The 24127-nt window shown below is 34.6% G+C and overlaps 1 protein-coding gene across 1 annotated transcript in view; it reads left to right on the top strand.

Annotated features, from left to right (window-relative positions):
* The window catches only part of LOC149803146 (polycystin-1-like protein 2), a 79430-nt gene extending 57252 nt beyond the window's left edge, over window positions 1–22178 (top strand). The window contains exons 11-20 of the mRNA XM_089951346.1: window positions 638–808; window positions 2281–2441; window positions 3955–4279; window positions 5633–6049; window positions 7925–8042; window positions 9560–9795; window positions 12744–12918; window positions 14532–15755; window positions 20334–20483; window positions 21783–22178. Coding sequence (XP_089807472.1) covers window positions 638–808; window positions 2281–2441; window positions 3955–4279; window positions 5633–6049; window positions 7925–8042; window positions 9560–9795; window positions 12744–12918; window positions 14532–15755; window positions 20334–20483; window positions 21783–21808 — 3003 coding nt within the window. The 3' untranslated portion in view covers window positions 21809–22178. The remainder of the gene's footprint in view (window positions 1–637; window positions 809–2280; window positions 2442–3954; window positions 4280–5632; window positions 6050–7924; window positions 8043–9559; window positions 9796–12743; window positions 12919–14531; window positions 15756–20333; window positions 20484–21782) is intronic.
* Window positions 22179–24127: the final 1949 nt, after the last annotated feature.

Genomic DNA, 24127 nt, shown 5'->3' with positions numbered 1-24127 from the left:
ATATATCGACAACAGTTGCACACAGACATAAACATACTGATAAAACATATCCATAACAGTTGCACATATATATGAATATGTTGATGAAAACATATCCATAACAATTGCAGAGATATGAAATGCAAATAAGACATATCGATAACAATCGCACATAGGTATGAATAAGATGATTAAAATATATCGGTAACAGTTGCATACAAATATGAATATTCTAATAAAACATATCCATAACAATTTCACACAGATGTGAATATGATGGAGAAAACATCGATAATAATTGCTGAGATATGAATATGCTGATAAAAATATATTGATAACAAATGCACACATATATGAATATAATGATGAAACGATATCGAGAACAATTGCAGAGATATGAATATGCTAATGACTACTGAAATATGTCGATAACAATTGCCTATAGATATGACAATGCTAATGAAAACATCGATAACAATTGCCCATATATATGACAATGCTAATGAAAACATATCGATAACAATTACATGCAGATATGAATATAATGATGAAAACAATAATTGCAGAGATTAGACTATTCTGCTAAAAATATACAGTAATGAAACAGTAACTTGTATTTTCTGCAAGGGAGATATCAAAAGCCTATTCTAAATTTCAGTGGGGAGTGACACCATTGGCTGACAATTTTCCAGATGACAACTATTTTTACTTGCTGCGGGTATACACGGGCACGAGACCCGGCTCTGGCACACGTTCTAGGGTGGGATTTATTCTCTCCGGTGACAGAATGAACACAGGTGTCAGAGAACTGTACGACGGAGTCAGAAATGTACGTTCGTACAAATGTGAATAATATGCCAACAAAAGTTAGAATCTCGATCGCATGAGTCGAAAAATCTGCACATAACGTTTTAAAAATCTTATAATGAAGTTAAAATCAAGAATACAGACTGCGAAATGTCAGAAATTATGTTGAGCATAAAACATTTATTTATGTTTGCTTTTTTTATATAATAAGCTTTTCTTTATTAAGTCTTGAAAATAGAATCCCCTACCTGTTCTGTTATGTAACCTTTAGAAAAAATATTGTAGAGCGATGTGTCGACAAATGTCATCTGATTCTGGTTATAAAGTAATTTTCTTTTAAAAGTCGAATTGCATTGGAATTTTATACAAGTAACATAATTCCTTATTCTTTAAAAATCTCTTTCCTATGTCCTAAATAGCATACGTTCGTTCTATTGTCGATGAAACTTTTCAAAACTTAAATCAATTTGAATTTTACGACCATGTAGAAAATTGTTATTGATTTAATAAACAGACAAAATGCTAATCGATCTTCTTTGGTTTTAAAAAGTAAACATTATGTTTTAGTTTCATTCCATAAGAATTAAATTGTTAGAAATCTGCAAAAGGCCTACTTGGTTAATTGTATTATATATACCGATTATTGTTTTAATATGAACTTTTGAATTAGAATAAATTAGTAGTACCGTATATTATAAATTATGAATTAGTATTACTGTGACTTATAAATAAGTAGTACATTGCATTATGAATTCGTAGTACAGTGTCTTATGAAGTACAAATTAGTAGCAAAGTGTATTATGAATTAGTAGAACAATGTGTTATAAATTAGTATTACAGTGTATTATGAATTATGAATTAGTAATACTGTGAATTACGAATTGGTAGTACAGTGTATTATGAATTGTAAATTAGTAATGCTGTGAATTATGAATTAGTAATAAAGAGTAGTTTGAATGGATGGTACAGTGTAGCATGAATTAATACAGTATAGTATGAATCAGTAGTAAAGAGTAATATGAATTAGTAGTACAGTGTAATATGAATTAGTAGTACAGTGTAGTATGAATTAATACAGTATAGTATGAATTATTAGTACAGTATATTATGAATTAGATGTACAGTTTAGTATGATGTTTGAATTAGAAGTTCAGTGTGTTACGAAGCATAAATTAGTAGTACAGTGTATTGTGAAATATAAATTAGAAGTACGGTGTGTTATGAAGTATATATTAGAAGTATTGTGTGTTATGAAGTATGAATTAGGACTACAGTGTAGTATGAATTAGTGTAGTATGAATTATTAGCACATTTTAGCATGAAGCACGAATCAGAAGTGCAGTGTATTATGAAGTATAAATTAGTAGTATAGTGTGCTATTAAGTATAAACTTAACAGTATCGATTTTATTTTTCTTTCCCGGTTTGTTCCTCAGTCATTTTGTCATTCATAATGATTGCGAGTTCATTCCCAATTTCGATAATTATCATGCAGGAGTTTTCTACTGGAAGTGTAATGAATTTCCTCCTGACAACATCTGATTATTTGGGGCAACTCGACTATTTGAGAATCTGGCATGATAACTCGGGCGGAGGTAGACACGACTCATGGTACCCTAGCAAAATCAGCATTCACGATATTCAGCGAAAAGAAACGTAAGTTATTGAGCATTACTGGTTTTCTTAACCATGATGATTGGATTAGTCTTGTTTTCTTAACCATGATGAATTAATTAGTCTTGTTTTCTTAACCATGATGAATGAATTAGTCTTGTTTTCTTAACCATGATGGATGAATTAGTCTTGTTTTCTTAACCATGATCAATGAATTAGTCTTGTTTTCTTAACCATGTTTAATGAATTAGTCTTGTTTTCTTAACCATGATGAATGAATTAGTCTTGTTGTCTTAGACATGATGAATGAATTAGTCTTTCATTTCTTACCCATCATGAACGAATTAGTCTTTCATTTCTTAACCATGATGAATTAGTCTTGTTTTTTTAACCATGATGAATGAATTAGTCTTGTTTTTTTTAACCATGATGAATGAATTAGTCTTGTTTTTTTAACCATGATGAATGAATTAGTCTTGTTTTCTTAACCATGATGAATGAATTAGTCTTGTTTTCTTAACCATGATGAATGAATTAGTCTTGCATTTCTTAACCATGACGAATGAATTTGTCTTGTTTTCCTAACGATGATGAATGAATTAGTCTTGTTTTCTTAACCATGATGAATGAATTAATCTTGTATTTCTTAACCATGACGAATGAATAAGTCTTGTTTTCCTAACGATGATGAATGAATTAGTCTTGTTTTCTTAACCATGATGAATGAATTAATCTTGTATTTCTTAACCGTAATGAAAACTTATAAAGTGCATGATTGTCATAAAAAAACATGTTTGAATGCAGAAATGGACAAAATAAAGAACGCAAATCCTTACAAGTAAAGTCAGAATAATTGCAACCTTCTCTTTAAAGATGTCAACCTCTCAAGTATGTAGGATACGACCACTCTGTCGTGTTTCTTCAATATCTCCCAACATCAATAATGTTAACTGTTTCAACCCACGCAAGCAAGGTGTTAACAAAAATAAAAATTGATATATTTTCAAATGAAAAGAGTTTATTTATTTGACAAAATACACGGATTGAAGCATTAAAAGTACCAGCTAAATTTTGTTTAAATCGCTGTCCTACAATTGTGCAGATAGATTTATGCCAGGCGAAACCTAATCATTATTGATAAACTGCACAACTTTTATATATTACAATTTATTTCAAGGCTATCAACATTCATCTTGTATCCACAATTTTCTAACTAAATTCGTACATGTGTAATCTAATGTACGCTTTTCTATAATTATGCTGCAATATTATATTTTATGGAAGTTTATGACTTTGGACTTTGCATCTAACGTTGATGGGAAAGAAACCAAATTTATATGCCCTATGACCTTCTGCTTCCCTTCCCCCTTCTCTGTAAATATTGACCGTTCCCTAATGCGTTTCTAGTGGGAAAAAAAGCTATTTCGGTTTTTTCTCAACCTGTTGATACAAATAAAGATAACACAAGCATGTAAACAAAAGTTCACTTATTCGTCTGCTTGATGGTTGTAACCCATATATGTATTAGTGACAAAATTATTTTGATTTCATTAAGTTTTGAATTTGTGGTCGAACGCTGGCTCGCTGTGGAGTATGGAGAGCTCGACTGCACTATACCTTTATGCCACGCAGACAATATGAGGAAATTCAGACACAGTTTCCTTCAAAACTGCAAGGACGGTTTGTCCCAAGACCATACGTGGATTTCCATTTTCTACCGACCACAAGTCAGCAGCTTCAACCGTGTACAGCGTGCATCCTGCGCTTTAACTTTTCTAATGCTAAGTATGATATCCAATGCTATGTACTTCAATCCAAATCCAAACTATGAGAGTACAGCTGGGATTAAACTGGGCCCATTCAGATTTACTATTCAACAGGTATTTATGCACCTTATTCTTCATAATTATCAAAAATATTAACTTATACCGGTAATAACAGGTTTGAGAATATCTTACTTATCCAATGATATTTGGTCCATGTATACTGGAAAAATCTTAAAGGTTTCTTTGCATCAGTTCGACATGTACGGAGTACACGTGGAAAACTAAAATAGTTAACATCGGAACTGTAACGAATACGTGAAGAGATGAACTCTTAGAAACTGCTGACGCAGTATAGTTCTTTAAATGAAAACAACATTTAAAATTGCGTATGAAAACAAACATGCCTCCAACATTATGCTAAAAGTTAATTACGGCTTATGAACTTCATATTTACCAATAATTTATGTATCTGCAATAACATACCATTCAGTAAATGATCAGATAACTAATTAGACAAAACTAGCCAAAATGTACCTGAGGTCCATCAGAAGCCAGTATTTCCGACTAATACTCAACTTTGTGCATGAATTCAAGTAAAAACATAATTTCGAAGATTGTACTATCAATTGCTGAAAAACCAAGGTATATAACTTTAAAAGGATTAAAAAATCATTTTTAAAAATATTTTATCGAAGAGACCGAAGTTAGCAGCGAAAATCTTTTAAGGTATTTATTCGCTTATAAGACGAGTCTAACTACAAAGTGCACAGATCCAGATCTGCCGGATCTGTGCATCTGTTCGGATGTATCATTGTACTGACATATCGTATGAGAACAAGAAGTTGAGATCGACAAAAAGTAAAGTGTTAAAATGCATAAGAACACTATTATTACATACCTGTAACAAATGAAACAAGGACTGTATAGCTTGCTGATATCTATTCCTTCGTCTGGAATGCGCCTATCCTAATTCAAAACCGGACATAGCTAAGAGGCGATTGATGCAACTCTTGCAAACACAGTTGAGAAACCATTGTGCAACAGAATTGTTTCCCCCAATAAGTTCGCAGATACGGCAAGATCAGATGTAGAGTTCAGAATCTCTTTACTTCTTCTTACAGTGTGATGTTCGTACTTTAATAACATAAGGCGCTGTGAGAATCTATTCACCTATGTTTGCACTGAAGCAATGAGGTTGTTACCATTGTATTCAGTTTATTCTGTTTTATGAAAGACTGCAGAAAATTCAGTCCTAAATGCTCTATTAAATAGTAACCTTTTCAAGTTTAACTTAAATGGTGCAAATTTTCAGTATATTATCATTTCACACAAACAAAGATAGATTTAAAAATATCATATCTATTTTAAATTGCTTTAACAACTTCTGTTTTTTGACTCACTGAAATTCTATATCATTAGCAAATAATTTTATCAACAACTGTTTGTCCTCGCTTTTAATTTTCACAGCTCTATGTGTCCACGGTATCTTCCCTCATCACGACCTCCGTCATGACTGTGTTAATCATCCTGTTCAAAAAGTCCAGACGTAGGAACAAGAAACAGGCACCCACTCCGAAGCAAAAATCTTCTTTCTCAAGATATTATAAGCTTCCTGTCATGGACAAATGGCTCAGTTTAAAACGGAAAGAAAGTATCGAACTGGAAAAACACGTTATCATTAAGGGCTATCCAACTTTTACAGGTTGTCACCTCCCATCATGGGTTTTGTATATTGCTTGGTTTCTCACCGTATTGTCCGTCTTGCTCTCAGCATTCGTCGTCATGTTGTATAGCATGCAGTGGGGTAAACAGAAGTCGGAGGAATGGCTCGTTAGTTTCATTTTATCTTTTTTGGAGTCAGCATTACTCATCGATCCATTTAAGGTACGTCACCAGAGTAGTCGTAGGCAATATTGTACTCGTTCAATTCAAATTCATTGATAAAGAAAATAGGATCATATCGCGCTCGTGTTTAAAAATTTTAACAGTGATACATTTTTAATATTCTCAATTCTGACGTGGCGTCATACACGACTATTCTTGTTTCATTTATAGAAAAGTCATATCGGAGGATATGATAATTCGATTCAGCTCACTGTGTGTCCTGCAGCTTTTCTAAAAGAAAACGTATGAAGCGCATCATCTTTCATTAAATGAATATTGAATTCTTTTTAAAAGACGTACTTGCCTTATATTTTGTCCTGCATAGATAATCTTTAATGTGCTTAATTTGCAGTGGTCGTTAAGGTCATGAGCTCGTTAATATTCACGGGAAGAAGATTCGAGTTTTAAATTACGTCGAGTTAAGCGTAATCAGAGAATAATGGGATGACAGGAAAGCTTGTTGCATCATTATTTTCATCAAACGATATAAGGCATTCCATGTCGAAGAGTCCTTAAGATATGTTTGCAATCACTCCAGTGTTTTAACAAGACAGCACCAGAAGAAGAAAAAAATTTATGTATGGGAGACAGATGACTATTTTTGAGCGAACAATACCGAGCAATTTCGAATGACTGCACATCTCTATTTTCATTTTCTCAACTACTTCTGCACAGATCCAGAAATGGCTGCAACTTTCGTCTTCCCTAAAAAGATCAATATGAATTTTACCATAAATATTGTTTGTGCTCAATAGAAAGGAGCATTAAAGTCTTTGCAATTCGCTTCCTTTAAGGATATGTTTTGGCCATAAATGTTGACAAACTTAGTCGGGCAACAGATTCCCACAAATTAGAATAAGTCCTTACCCTGCAATCGATAAGAAATTTATATGGGTAGCGACACTAAATTAATATGATTTCATACAATTATATGTATATTTGAAACCATAGACAATTCACAGAGAGAGAGAGAGAGAGAGAGAGAGAGAGAGAGAGAGAGAGAGATTGCATGAATGAAATCATTAAAAAAATATTAATCATCGTGACCTATGCTGGAGAAGATTACAAACATCAAAATTAATAGTATATTCACCAAATTATTATACAACATATTCAACAGCTGGAAATTAAGAATATCAGGTCTTTTTTTATCAATATGGCAATATTCATTAATTATGTAACGCGTTTCGTGTCTTTAAATAAATGTTCAGAACAAGTCAAATAAGCCGATATTAGCGTTATCTGTAAATTCAGTGGTGGTAAAAGCTCAGCAAGATACGGAGAAACACTATATAATTTTACGAAAGGGACATAGTTTATGAACTTTCGTCTATCTGCCAAAGTAGTCAACCAATTTAGTGGAATGAGGGCACAAATGGGTTTGTTTCTGTCGGATCCATACAAATTATTCGAATCATTTTATTCAAATAAAACTACTGCTAGAAAATGTGCAACATAACATAAGCTGATTCTTTCGTATTTAATGAGAATACAATTCGTGCCTTACATAATTATGAAAATCTTGGTGTGTTTGAATCTATAACTCATAACAGAATTTCATTATTATTATTATTATTATTATATATATATATATATATATATATATATATATATATATATATATATATATATATATATATATATATGTATGTGTGTGTGTGTGTGTGTGTGTGTGTGTGTTGTGTGATATGTGATTCCTTATAGGGCTTTTACCTGCAGAGACATACATGTATAAATATGTACTGGTATATTTAGTGTAGTGATTCCTTATAGGAAATTTGCATATATAGACATGTATATTTAGCGTAATGATTCCTTATAGGACATTTACCTACATAGACATATATGCATAAATTTGTACTTGTTTATTGCAAGGTACTGTTTATGTCGGCTACCATATCAATATTGTTCAGTATTGCCAAAGATGGAGACTTAACATTGGACAGGGAGACCGTTATGAGGCAGTACCAAGGCTCTGTCAGAGGAACAGCAGGTACTACTTCATATATACTATACTTTAATGAATTTGACTAAGAAAACTTCTTTTTACTGGCTGAAAGTGGATATTATAGTATCAACTATTTTGTAGTATATCCGTGTCACATATGAACAGCTCTATATCATGAAATACATCAAGTTTATCAAGTTTAACATTTCCATCTCCTGCTCTTTTGTTAAATGAAAATCGGTTATTGTATTAAAACCAATAGTAATTTAAAAAAAAAAAATCGGTTAATTGTAATAAAAGCAATAGTTACTATAAAAAAACTCAGTCAAAGCAATAGGTACTATCTTAGTGGACATTTCAACTGGTATTGTCTACTCTCAGGCCATGGAATGAAACTTCGCATTCATGGCGAAGCCCATATTACCCTGACACTTCAGGTCCTGGTCAAATGGTGCTTCAATATTAGCTTGACGCTTCAGATCCTGACCAGATGTCTGCCGATAGTGGTCCAGTATTACCCTGACGCTACAGATCTTGACTAGATGGTGGTCCAAAATTACCATGACGTTTCGGGTCCTGGCTAAATGGTGGTCCAGTAATACACTGACGCTTAAGGTCCTAGCCAGAAAAAAGATGATAGTGGTCATATATTTCCCCGAAGCTTAAGGTACCGGACAGATGTAGGCCAATACATCATCCCTACACCTGTAGTGATATTGACTACCGTTTTAGGGGCTGATATTGCCTATTAATTAAACCTGCAAATTTATGCACACATCGGTATACATTTTATACACTTACAAGTTTGGTCGCAGCTGCTGAGCTACCGTCGACTGAAGGGTTCTTTTGGCGATATGTACGTTATATTTCCGCATCAAAACCTATGTTTAGTGACTTGTAAATTTACGTGGAATAACACAACCCTTGTAGTTAAAAATTAAATTACAAAGGTCAACTTTTATATGAAGTGAGGCCAGTGAATAATGATTGAATCATGTTTCAAACTTCTCATTAACCATTTCAACATCATCTTCACCTAAGCTTTATGCGCTAACACAGGATTCAATTTTAGGAGGATCAATACGTAACTCTGCTTAATCCTGCGTAATCACATTTAGAAAAGAGGCGGGTTTTTTTAATTAAAAATGGCATGCAATTCAAAACCGATTTTGATTAACTTCTGTACTTCTCCACTAGACAGTGAACCAGACTGGTTGCATATGGTGCAATGACATTATGGTGAAGTGGCATTTTTTGAACCAGTTGCACGCAACTTTCCCAAGAGAAAACACCCAAACTTGATAAATTGGAGTTAGTCTGTCAAACAAAACCATGTATCAACTAAGGTTTTCCTTCTTTTAAGCCCTTCAAGTTATTGAAAACAAGAAGTTACCTCGCATTAAGAGAAACGATGTGCAATTACGATTATGTGATATATGTTTAAAAGATGAGTTGGTAAGTGGTAAATGTTGTTCCTGTGTTGTTATTATTATTATTATTGTTGTTATTATTATTATTATTATTATTATTATTATTATTATTATTATTATTATTTTAAAAAGCACTCGAGAGAAAACCGGCACCGCCTATATCACGCACGGAGCTACTTGAGGCCAAAAAGCGTCGAGAGTTACAGCTCAAAGTTAAAGGAGCCTTGATAGACGTTGGAATAAATCTCTTTTACATGTGGATCCTCCTCAGCATAGGGTACTGCAATCGAGACGACCGGTCCTACATGCTTCGTAAAACCATTTCGGATACGTTCCTAAGTCCTGAAAACCAGACGCAGTTTCAGGAGGTAGCACTGAGTTAATTTTTATATAACGTACACCCAACTATGAACATCATCGACGTTGATCTGTTATCAAACCATGGTCTTCGCAATTCGATGAAATCATAAAGAGGACAGCGTAGACTACGATCTATTGAAGCTTTGTACGATGTGCATATCAGGGTCTATGATGTTCGCATGAAATCATATGGAGTGGTGGTAACGGTTAAGACCATTACTTGGCGATGCATTGTGCGGCGACAAATCAGGGTAGACTTCTCAAGTTGTGGTGTTTTCTCAAAACCAATCACACTATTTTGTTTCTCTTAAGATACAGTAGTGCCCTCAAAGCTCGTCGGTATTGGAATGATGTCCAAAAGTGGATAGTAAATCGCCAGATAGCAGTCACTTATTTAGTAACTATGGCGCAGAGTGTTGCTTTGCCTCAGCAACGTTGACTGACCATGGTATTCATAACAGTATAATCTACAAAATCTACTCTGCAATAATATCGACGGATTTAAAAAAATCAAAACAAGGGACAAGTGGTTTTTAAAGTTGTTTAGAAATTCATTAACCCCCTACATTATAAAGTTTAGACTCTTCCTGACAACCTAGCTAAAATCTTCACGAAAGCAAAAGATGGAGGAATGTAGATATAGATTTTAGGTCTTACAGAAAATCTTTATTTCGTAATACTTAGCCCTCATTCGTTACATATATCATTTTAAGATGTGCAAAGAACTGCAAAGATCATCGACCCTGATATACACTCTGCGCCATAGTCGCTAAATAATCTGGCGATTTACTATCCAAGTTTAGATATTATCCCTACGCCAACCAGCTCTGAGGACATGTCTGTATATTAAGAGTAACAAAATAGTTCTAAACATCACAATCTAGTTATAATTTAAACTAAGAAAAATTCTTCGTAAACATTTTGCTTTTGTAAAATATTATATTCCTCATGATTTTTGTTGTAAAATCTTTAGTTTCAGAGGTGCATAGATTGGAATGTTGTCAAGCTCTTCAATTTCGGAGGAAGGTTAATCTTGTATGCAGACCGCAGCCCCGTTACGCCAAGATAGAAGTGATCGGATTTAAGAAAACACCGGAACGTGTAAAGTTTGCTATACTTTTGACCAGATTTTGATCAAACTTAAGCTAAAGCTTATATCACCAAACCCTCTGATGATTTCGATTAAGAACGACATATACGAGCATTAAAGGCATGTTTTAGCGCCTGACTGGCTGAGCTTATTGCAGTTCTAGAGGTATTCGTATTGGTTTGTACACTTTTATTGTACGTTTTCGTTACCCCATAAACAAAACTCTTGGAAAATGATTCATCATTTGCCGATAAATAAATTCAGTATTTCGGTTAAAAATTACTCTATTCATAAGAACTCAAACAAGGTCATAACTAGATAATGGCAACACAAACAAGGTCATAGCTAGATAATGGTAACACAAACTAAGGTCATGACTAGATAATGGCAACACAAACTGAGGAAACGTAATTGGCGGAAAAGCTCCACTTAAAAAGTTAAAATGAAGATATAAAATGTATGATCCAAATATTTCAAACAACTTTATTATATATTCACACAAATAAGTTACTGTATCGTATGTTTAACAGTGGATTGACAATGCAGAAAGTATGGCTAGATTTTAACCAAACGATGGTTGAAAACCTCCACTTCAAAAGTTGATGTAATTGATGATCCACACGTTTGAAATAATTTGTATATATAAAAAGGAGTTAATGTATCGTTTATTACCGTTGTAATTATTTTCGCTAAAGATAACTAGATTTTAGTTAAACAATGCTGATCCGTCATTCGTTCGCTTAGACCGTTTGTCGGTTCAAGGGAGGTAACTGCTACAACAAACGCTACTGTATTTGTACAAAATAGCCTGAATAGGTAGTAGCAGCAGCTAAGAGAGCTTTAAGTGCACGAGCTCCCGCACATGGGGCAAGGGAAGTGGGGTGTCGGTGTACAAGTTCCCTCCCCGGCGGATTTCACTTCTAAACATGTTTGACTTACATCCGTAAAACTCAATAGATGACCACAACATGTTTGCCCACCCACCCACCCCGAAAAGAATTATGCTTGCGCCACTGTTTTAAGTATCATACATTCAACAAATTATTTATGTAAGGCTTATGAGACGATATATTTTTTATTTACGTGTTGGGAATGTTATTGTCGTCTTATATCCCATACACCCTTCGCCTTCAGCTAAGGATATATCGGGTTCAAGATGGTCATAACATTCTGTGCACCTTGGCAAACTAACCTGTAACTAATACTATCATCAATACTTAGATGCATTTGATTATGAGCGACGTTTGCCATTGTTAACGAACTGTTCTTATACAATCCCAGTGAGCAATATCAAACTTGAGCCTCTTGTTAAACGTAGTACAGCGTACATTTCAGCGAAGCTTATATTTTCAAGCCACAGATTTTGTGTAGTTCACCGCCTTTGATAATCGTAATAATCCCGTACATTTCGGATAAACATCTCATAGGAAACGTGTACACAAGACATCCTCCATCTTATTTGTTCAATTTTCAGAAATATTGAAACTTGACATTGCAAATATTTTACGCAGACGACAGTTTTTACTCAAATCAACTGTTCTATAAAGCAGAGAAGGGCAGTGAGTAGTCTGTGAGATTGTTTACATCGAGAGATTCCGTTTGATTTGTCGCCAGTAAGCTGACAGTATGTTGGACCACCTGGCGACAACCAAGGTGGAAATTATCAGTTGATGAATGAAAAGACTAAATTTGGTGCAACGTTTTACAGCCTTGATGTTTTTCGTTTTGAAAAAAATTGGAGTAGCGGTGGTTTACAAACAATCGGAATGGGGTGAGAATAATATAATTGATTACTTTACAACTTAACAAGAAATAGAAGTTTGGTTAGGATCACGTGACAGGGTAAATTCCTAACTATAATTGCAGATAACAAGCATGTCGGGGTACTTCCAGTGGTTGAATAGAACGGCAATCAACACCCTGTTTCCAGACAAAGAATATAACCATGCCAATCTTCTTTGGAGACACAAAGAGTTTATGTCTGGATGCTCATTATATAGACTGGGTCCGCCGCGTCTAAGGCAGGTCCGGACAACAAAAGGTGGGAAACAGTAGCAATTCTGCTATTGTCTATTGAATGCATAACGTTTTCCTCTCCCTGATTTCTTCCTTCTAATACATTGCCAACTCCAAACAGCATAGGAATATATTTGAAGTTACATACTTTCCCGACAGTTCCAAGTCAATACTATTTAATCTATTTATGATTTCATAAGAACAGTTTGAACGCAGATCTACCCATGGATTGTGCGGCACCAGCCGTGGGTTTTCCGTGCGTACAGTTGGATGCGTGTTTTACACGGATAACCACGGTATCGAAACAAAGACGCAAACTTGCACTAGATCAGATTACAGGTTACTAGTTAAGCCTATCGTAAGTTTTAAACAAAGCCCTCCTTTATTTCATCTTCGCTAGCCAATGGTACGACATGTTAGCACTATCTACCCCTTGGCAGATCGAACATATTATTTCCATACTTCGTGTCTGTGAATTTCACTTGATGCGGCCGCAGGCCATCGCATCCAATCAAATTAAGTTGTTCAAATTTGAACTCTGTTCAAGAGGAGCACACAACTTGAATGAGCTAAAACATATGCAATTTTTCACTACCGGTCTGTGTTTGTGTAAATAACTTTCACACAAATACGCCTGCAATGACTTCTCTGTGGTACGTAGTCATACTTTCCACGTTAAACTTACAAAGTATCATCTTGAAGTCAATTGCCTCCACCATTTTCGGCCGATGTACAATGTACCGCTTCTACACACTAGTTAGTTGGCTTTAAATACTAAGGGAGGCAACTCATGAAATCCAATAGATGTTTCTAGGACAAAGCACTAAAATATCTTCTCGATCCGACAAGGTGTAGATACGGTTAACATATCTGAACCTTGGTTCGTGAAGATGTCCATTATGTATACTCACAAAACATCAGATTTTGTAAATATTTAAAACAAAATGTAGAGCAATTTGATTGGGTTAAAGAACATTTACTTATCCTTCCCTCCTTTTGTTTACAATGAAAACTGAACGCTTTACTGGTACTAATAACTCTTTCTCTACCCCTCTGTGTGTGTGTGTGTGTGTGTGTGTGTGTGTGTGTGTGTGTGTGTGAATACAAAAGAAACATTAAAGTCAGATATATTTTGGTCACTGAAACTATAACCTCTCTCAGGGTATTTAATTTTAATTTTTCAAATTTCTGAGAGCCCAAAGCAAGAATGTTCATAAAAAGAAGCGATCTTTCTTTCTTTTTATCCAGAATCCTGCTATGTGCCCTACTTTTGATCCTCCACTGTGTAGATACGGTTAACATATCGGAACCTTAGCTACCGACGATGTCCTCACAAAACATCAGTTTTTGTAAACAATTAAACAATACGTAAGACGGTTTGATTGGGTTAAAGAAAATTTACTTGTTTTTCTCTCCTTTTCGTTTAAAATGAAAACTGTACGCTTTACTGTTCTAATGACTCTTTCTTTCTTCCTCTCTCTCTCTCTCTCTCTCTCTCTCTGAATAAAGAATGAACATTAAAATGTGATATAGTTTGGTCACTAAAATATAAGCTTTGTCAGGGTATTTAAGCCTTCAGACTACTGAGAAACTAAAGCAAGAATGTTCGTAAAAAGAAGCAATCTTTTTGTAATTCAGACTCCTGCTATGTGCCCTACTTTGGCTACGAGCTTTGCTACCGGGAATATGAACTAACCAAAGAAGACTCCAGTTCTTATTGTGTTGGGTGGAAACAAAAGCCTTGTCCAGAAGATGAAAAAATAAAGAAGTTATCGTCTGATGCATGGACCTTCACTGACCCTCAAGACATATGGGGACTACCTGTGACCGGTCAATACACTGTGTATGGTGGCGGAGGATACATAGCTAACATGGCCGTAAGCAGAGACATTACACTGTGGATTTTAAACGAATTGTGGACAGAATCGTGGATAGACCGTCAAACGAGGGCAGTGATGCTGGAATTTACGCTGTACAGTGCTGACATTAACATGTTTATATACAGCATATTTGTAATGGAGTCTCCAGAAACAGGCGGTGTTACTCCATTTTACAGCATACAACCACTGAGGCTCTACATGCACGCTGGCGCACTTGGGATGTATTCCTTGGCATGTGAAGTGATCTTCGTTGTCTTTGTCGTCGTGAATACGGTCCTCGTAATATTAAAACTTTGTCAACAGAGGAGATCTTATTTCAAAGAATCTTGGCAAGTTGTAGACCTATTGGCTCTATTAGGATGCTACGCTGCCATCATACTGTACTTTGTCCGCTTTGCTCTCGCTATGGAAATTATTGCGAGATTCAACAATGATAAAAAACGCTTTGTCAACTTTCAGCACATTGCAGTTTCGGATCAGGCTGTAGTTTTAATTATTGCTCTCCTTGTTTTTGTTGCCACCATTCATTTCCTCAAGATCATTAGTTTCAACAAACGAGTAAACGCATTAGTAAAGGTATTTTCGTATGCCGGAAAAGATTTGATGTCCTTTATCGTGATTTTCGCCATCTTCTTTTTCATTTATGCAGCTTTCGGCTACCTCCTGTTTGGATCAAAGTTATACATGTACCGTTGTTTTCGTGATGCTCTGTCAACTCTTTTCATTAGCATGATCGGTAAATCCACATACACTGAGATGAATATGACCGACCCTATCATGGCCAAGATCTACTTCATGCTATTTGTTGTGGTCGTGGTGTACATTGTGCTGACCATCTTTTTGGCTCTACTGGAACACAGCATTGACAAGGTAAACGAGGACCTCGCAAAGAACGAGTCCGAAGATATGATGGATGCTCTAATTAAAATGCTCAGAGGTCTTCTTGGTCTAAGTGAAGGCACTAAGACCAATCCTATAAAAGGTAAGCTTAGTTTTAATTTATGTTGTCTCCAATTAAACAAACATTTTTCATCGACTACGGCGTGTTTATGCCCAAGCATGTACATTTGTCATACGGTGATCATTATTACTTATACAAATTAGATCAACTTGGTTTGGCAACCTTGCAATTATTGCAGAGTATTAGTGTTTATATTTCCCTAATTAAGGTAATACAAGCTAAACACACTGCATGTTTTCTTTCCTAAATCTGAAATGTTGATAAAATAAGGTGACCGTTAAATTGTTCAATGGGATCTTTTTCCTGATATTAGTGAAGAGCATGCAGCTTTTGTCGGCTTCTTACTGCTCTTATTAAAACAATAAGAGATACAGAGCCAAATATTAATGTGTGAAGGAAAAGCAATCTAACAGTACAAAAAACCTGGTGGATAATGTTTGTTTTTAAAAAGCAACTTACATGTTGAGATATGTAATAATGGCCTAACCAAACGCGGCCCGATTTGGATCATTTTGGCTCCCCCCCCCCCTCCGATTTATTCGCGGGGCCCCATGTTAGCACGGCATTTGTAAATAAACTTTAAAAGAAGTTTTATATGTTATCGAACTTAATTTTCTTCTTTCGCTTTTAAATTACTTTTTCTCTATAGATATATAATTTTTAAATCACTAAGGCGCATGGCCCCTGTGAATGCGGGGCTGCAATTAGGCCAAATCGGTCTAATCGACCTCAGGCCGGTCGTAGAGACATGGTTAATAAAACTGAAAATCTGTTTTACTCAGATGAAATGTTAATATTTGTGTGTTAATTCGTGAAAAGGACTGGATTTAACCAATCAAACTCCATCATCATTCATTAAGTGTCAGTTGTTAAGATTGAAATTAACTGCTTTTTTACCGTCCGCAAAGGTATGAAATTTCATTTATGAAGGCAAATATAACGATCTACAGACTTAAGTTTAATGCATGGATATGGAGACGGGGTATAAATTTGATTGAAATGGATACAAACATGATTGTCAATCAACAATCAGACAAGCTAACACGACAAATACTTAGCTGAACGCAAAATTGAAGGAAAAAATGTACAAATCCCGAACAGATCTAAGAGAGAAAGTTCGAAGTATCGACAGAGCAGAGAATATGCACGTTGTCTCCGTGAAAATAAAGATGTATCAAGCGCCGTTGCGTGACATGTGCCTTTTAGAAACAGAATAGTGCCGTTTTAGTTCCTGATCTGGAAATCATAAAACTGGCGAGCTTCACTATTATGAGCTTGACATTTTGTTACGATATATCGCAAAACGCTTAAATTTGTAAAGACCTTTCCTCATTTGTTAATATTGGAGGCTAAAGTTTGGAGTTATACGATCTCCAGGCATAAAAAGCGAGTTCAAGGAAAGTTACTTCGCATGCGCAGGGATTTCACAGCTGTTTCTGGGTTAAAGGTCAAAAGGACCCATATCACATACAGAGATTAGCATTGTCTCACATCAGTATCTAACAAGTATGTTATTCCATATAACAGGCTATGTGTTTTAAAATACTGGTAGGTAGACGTGAACCAGTCATTGCATGTAAACTATCTTTAAGAATATACATTTGCATGGTTGTTAATTTATATACTGAAATAAACTGTATAACCTAATGCATTCTTTGTTTTATGTGGAATCTATCATGATTAAATAACTATAAAACAAGGATTTCACAAACCAAAGTTCATAGTAATTGCTTTCAGTAATGAGAAAATCAGACTATAACAAAAAATTGGCACAAACACTTTACATTATACACATGTTCAAAGGAGTTCCACACTTTGCATGTTCAAAGGAGTTCATATGCAACATAAATGTATGTCTTGGCTAAGCATCTTTCACAATACCATTTGTCAAATTCAACTTTTTTGCTTTTGTGGGTGATATGCAGGCACTTTCAATGGAACCATTATTTACAATAATCACAACAAATACTGTTGTCATCATCATTCACGATATCCTCAGGTTCCTTGCAAACTGAATCACACAGCTCATCATCATTCACGATGTCCTCAGGTTCCTTGCAAACTGATTCGCACAGCCTGCATATTACATTATTATGCACTGTTTTATTGCATTTCTCTCCTTTTCTCAATCTTCGCGAGTCTCCAGTTACCTTTGCATTAAGGATGTGGACCATTGTTTTTTTGGATACGTCATTGGTTTTTGGTAAACATGATGGTGTCTTTTTCTCACTGCATACAGTTGCATTACACAACTGTCTGGGTGCCACATGTTTTGTGAAGAAATGCACCAACTTCTGCTTCACACCTTCCGAAAACTCTGAATCAAATGGCACTCTTTCCTGGTAGTGACTTTTTGTGGTGTACACATAAAAATCACACCATTTTCGACCACTTTCGTTTTTCTGTCAACTTCTTCCTGAGCTGGTACTAAGAGTAGCTTCTGTTCACTCGCTACAAATACTCGAGCAACTAATTCCTTTTTTGTCCCCACTGTCGAAAGCCCTCTTTTCTTCAAAAACACCTTCAAGCTATCGACTTTCCATGTTTCTATAGCGTCAAGAGACAAATTCTCAACGTCAAAAGACATCGTTCACTCCTGTTAAATGGCGTGATGAAGGAGGGTGTACTGCTTAGGTCCCTTTGACTTTTGACTCGTGACGTCAAAACAAATATGGCGGCACGCTGTATATTATCGTGAACTCGCTTAGGGGGCGCTCACCAGTTAATATGTACTTTTGAGAGAGTGACGTATGTAAGGTGAAGTAGTTCGCATTTAAAACATGCACAATGGAGAGAATGTTGGCATACCTCTAGGGTACATTAATGTAATGTGGATGATTTTCTTTGAATATTGTACTTTTGGAAATTTTACATGATTTAAGCACACTGCTAACTAAAATGACTGCTCCCTTGTGTTAAAAAATCAGCCTGAATTAGTCTAAAGTACACTATACATAGCAGCTATTAAAATAGGGAAAATGAATTTTGCCAGACTAGACAATACCAGCTTCTGAAAGTGCAATGAATGAATTACCAAATATATAAAACGTAAAAGAAGTTATCGGCTCTTTTTTATACAGTTTACCTCTGAAATTCAGGAAGTGAAAATGACCAAGTAGAGCTAGCACTTTTTTGAAAGGTGCACGTCTGAAGTAAGGCCAAGCTGTTTACTCTAAAACCCATAATACACACATCAATCATACAGCAAAATAAAGGGAATTAAAAGTTTTTTGAATTATACCTAAGATATATAAGGTCTTTTTTAAATAGCCAATATAACCAGTGAGGAAAGCCGGGGAATTTCTTTTTCTTTAAAATTCTAACTTTATGCAAAATACGAAACTGTAGATCGCCACCTTATTGAGAAATAATGACTTAACATGATCTAGATATGACGCAGTAATTTTTAAAATGACAGATATTCATGAACTGCATGTAACAATCGCTCGACTATTTCATATTTAGGTCCTGTAAAGTGTTATGTAGATTTGTTTTAATTTATGTCTGATTTAATTGTTTGTAAGTTTTAAAATCTTTCTATTTTTTAATTTCATTATATGTCAAAATAATGTAGTTCTGTTTACTAGGAATTCGTACTTTTTTCCAGAAAATAGTTTGAACTTGACTGTTCATTTCTGCAAACATATAAGGCTGACCTGGTTCCCGAACTTAATTCAAATTTAGTAACAGTCACGTCAACAAGTCTTTTTAATTTATTTTTATTTTGGGAATAATAAGGTTCAGATCGAGGCTGTGTTGGATACGTGACCCTCGACTTGTAAGTACTTTTAGTGAAGTAAACAGCTTTTATTCTCGGAGTAAAATGATTAGGTCGTATCAATGACATACAGGGGCTACGTGATTTGTTTATATGTAAACATGATCACATGACCCTTATCCGGGCATCTGTTTTGCGTAAAATTAAGTTTTAAACCATCGTTTTAGAGAAATAATCTCAGTTGGGCTTCTACACACTGGGTCGTAAAGGTGTTTCTTTTGTTATATCATTTTGGGAATTACATTTTAAGTTTATTCGAATTATTTGGATTCTAAAAGGATTATTTCGTTTCTCTGGAAATATTTTGAGTGCTCATACAGAATTCTTGAACAAAGACATTTCTTAAAAAATTTATTTGTATTTCCAAAACTGAATGATTATTTCTTGTGTTTCTACAAGGATTATCTGATTATTTTTGGATCTGATTCTTAAAACCGCAAATCCTTTTTGTTTTTTTTTTCTTCATTTTCACAGTATTTTCCAGGGAAAAAAATAATTTGTTAAATTTCTCAAAGCTTGTTGTTTTCACTCTTTCGTGTGTTACTGTTTACTCGAGCCTAAACCGTAACATAAGAAATGTGTATAATATGTTTTGTGTCGTTTAAAAAATGTACTGAATGTAAATAAGTTTAGTAAAACTCCATGTTTATACAGATTCATTTATATTTCAGGAGCGGACGTGGGTGGGTTTAGTACTTGGGTTGTCCTATGAGGATGGAGTTTTCTCTCTATTTTATTTGTTTGTTAGTGCAATGAAGGGGTTTAAAGGGTTGAATAATGCAAAGCTCCATAATGATATAATGATATAATATTTTTTTAAGCAAAACAAAAGTACGTAGTGCAGCCAGACGCCGAGATCAAGAGCGCCACACCAACGCCTTCAGTGACTACCTTTAATCAGCATAATGATGTTCAGCTGATAATAATGGATTTACGACAGTCCCTCATGAATGCGTACGAGCTAGATCTTGGTAATGAACGGGTTTTTGTCTGTTCTTTTTCTGTTTTCTATTCGTATTGGTTCTTCTTCTCATCTTCTGGTCATCGTTATCATCATATTCATTATTTTCTTCGTCATCGTCATTTTCTCTTCATTCCCACACGCTGACTTGACTTCAGGTTTGGTGTTTTCTAAAGAGTGTCACTAGATGAGCATAATATATTTTATTCATCTCTGCCTCACTTCTAGCAACACTATCGAACAAAAGATTTTTGTATTTACCTTGTACATTTCTTCCCTACTGAAGGCAAAGTTTTCCCGTTATCTCTTCCGTTACATCCATCATAAGCAGATGATAATTTTAGTCAGCGTCCGTCTAATACGGTCAACATTATATCTTGATGTGGGGAATAAGTTGGACGCTATTTTGTCGATTAACTGTCTTCAGACATTACAGTTCTACAACGTTTATAGCTGAACATCCAGCTTTCGAAAAATTAGGTAATTAATCAAGCATTTAATATCAATACGTATTTCCAAACGGATCTCACTATACAAATATCAAAGATATGGTATGGTCAATAGTACTATTATTGACCGTATCGTACTTTTCATTTTGACCGTACCACACCAAGGCATGTACTGTGTTTGCTTACGGAATGCTTGGAAGAAAAAAAAATGAAATGAACTGTAAAAGCAGTTCTTTATAATTTTAGGACACACGGTAGAAACTTGGCCATCATACAGTCGGCGATCTTTTTTATTTTGGAGTATGCGCCTATTTAGTTGAAAAACCGAAGAGAAGGTGACATTTTTTATCGTGAATTTGATTTGCAAATGCATTTTTTTATTATTACTTTGTTCAGTTAAATGACTGAGTTTGAATATATAGTCATTTGACTCTGAAAGTTGAACGTTTTGCTAAAATAAATTTCAAACAATGTCTGATGGTGTGTTATTTTAAATCTACCAAATACTCACCACTTGCTCGTGGCGTGTTTCAATGACGCGATTGATGCTGGCCATATTAGATCGCATGTTGACTCAAATAAGAGTATGTGTATGTACGGTGTGGCAACAGACGATGGATCAGATTTAGCTTCAGACGATAGTGGGAAAATTTAGAAATATATTTCTGTAGGATTTACGAGAAAGAAATCTTTCAATCAGCTTTTGGCATCTAAAAGGGCTCGTCTTATTTTTCTTTAAAATCCAGATTAGTGGACATATACTAAATACAGCGTAAACTGAATTTAACTGTTCATTTCCATTGACTAAATCCTTCATAGTTTGAGTCTTTTTTGCCAAATGATATTTTGGATTTTTTCAGCAGGAAGAACACCAATGCAGAGCTAGAGAATGAAGCAAGTGGACTCAAATTCATCACTCCTCGTTGTAAAAGATACATGATTTCGATCGATTGTGTCCAGATTATTTATAGCTTAGACCGGCTCAGACAATTATACGATTTTATGGAGTTGTATCGCGTTCAGCTTGACATACGTGTTACTTTACTTTATTTAGAGTAGTGACATACGTGTTATTTTACCTTATTTAGAGTAGTGACATACGTGTTACTTTATTTAGAGTAGTGACATACGTGTTACTTTACTTTATTTAGAGTTGTGACATACGTGTTATTTTACCTTATTTAGAGTAGTGACATACGTGTTACTTTGCTTTATTCAGAGTAGTGACATACGTGTTATTTTACCTTATTTAGAGTAGTGACATACGTGTTACTTTACTTTATTTAGAGTAGTGACATACGTGTTACTTTACTTTATTTAGAGTAGTGACATACGTGTTATTTTACCTTATTTAGAGTAGTGACATACGTGTTACTTTACTTTATTTAGAGTAGTGACATACGTGTTATTTTACCTTATTTAGAGTAGTGACATACGTGTTACTTTACTTTATTTAGAGTAGTGACATACGTGTTACTTTACTTTATTTAGAGTAGTGACATACGTGTTATTTTACCTTATTTAGAGTAGTGACATACGTGTTACTTTACTTTATTTAGATTAGTGACATACGTGTTATTTTACCTTATTTAGAGTAGTGACATACGTGTTACTTTACTTTATTTAGAGTAGTGACATACGTGTTACTTTACTTTATTTAGTGTAGTGACATACGTGTTATTTTACCTTATTTAGAGTAGTGACATACGTGTTACTTTACTTTATTTAGAGTTGTGACATACGTGTTATTTTACCTTATTTAGAGTAGTGACATACGTGTTACTTTATTTACAGTAGTGACATACGTGTTACTTTATTTAGAGTAGTGACATACGTGTTATTTTACCTTATTTAGAGTAGTGACATACGTGTTACTTTACTTTATTTAGAGTAGTGACATACGTGTTATTTTACCTTATTTAGAGTAGTGACATACGTGTTTTTTTACCTTATTTAGAGTAGTGACATACGTTTTATTTTACCTTGTTTAGAGTAGTGACATACGTGTTACTTTACTTTATTTAGAGTAGTGACATACGTGTTATTTTACCTTATTTAGAGTAGTGACATACGTGTTACTTTATTTAGAGTAGTGACATACGTGTTACTTTATTTAGAGTATTGATATATTTCTAAGTGTGAACAACTTTCGTAATGTTTTATTAGTAACAACGCATTTTTCACAAAACATTCAGACTGTAGATCTGGATTATCTGTAATGAAACTTTGCTTATTTCTTCAAATTTAAGAAATTCCTTAGCTCATTTTTTGAAGCTTGAAAAGGTTTCTATATCTTAAATAATATAATTTTAAAAAATTCAACTGATTTTGAATTCTTTCATTTTCATTTCATCTGCTAAAGTCAGTGATTTCATCCGGAGTAGCATACACCCTCTCATGAAAATCGAGAACGTGCATGAAACTCGAATCTGGTTTGGACTCATGAATTTTTTTATCAGCACGGTCATTGAATTGCTTTATACATATCCCGCATATAATACTTAGAACAATCGGATAGAAAAGTACTTATACAAATTCATCGCATATATTATATAAATATGTTGTCATGTTTTTTGCATGTTTGTATCTTTAAAATATTCATAACTGATAGTCTGTGTAAATATATAAGCATTTGCTGTGCATAAATTAGCAAGATTTTATTTGAAACTTAAAAAATGACTTCTGAAAACCAAGGAGAGATATTTAATATATATCCATGTTGTTGTTTTTTTTCTTCTTCTCCAACTAACATGCAATTCATCCTCTTCATAGAAAAATCAATCCTCGATAAGACCAGTTTCGGGATATAACTATCACTCTCGAAGGACTGTTCAAGACGAAAACTGTTCTTCGTGACTGACACAGAACTCCGAGCAGAGTAGACCCAACTATTATGTCGCATTATGCGGGGCAAGTAAAGGCCGACGTTGTTAGTTCTTATCGATTTTTTTAAGGAGGAAATGTCCGTCGATCATGATCTGTCGAGTACTTTTAGACGGTCACTCTGACCTCCTATTCTCAAAACTTTTCGGCATGAAACTGAGCCTTATTTTCAAATTTGAAAATCTTTGACAGTCTGATCAGTACTTTAATTGGAATGAAGCTATAATCACATAAAATTCAGATTTTTCTTGAGTTTTTGATTATTTGAGTCCAAGGGTGGATGTGACATCGACCATGTAGTGGGGAGGGTGTGTAAAATCAT

Source organism: Sinohyriopsis cumingii, chromosome 3 (assembly GCF_028554795.1).
Source record: "Sinohyriopsis cumingii isolate HCF-2022 chromosome 3, ASM2855479v2, whole genome shotgun sequence".
NCBI classification, from domain to species: domain Eukaryota; kingdom Metazoa; phylum Mollusca; class Bivalvia; order Unionida; family Unionidae; genus Sinohyriopsis; species Sinohyriopsis cumingii.
This window is presented reverse-complemented; position numbering and strand designations above follow the sequence as displayed.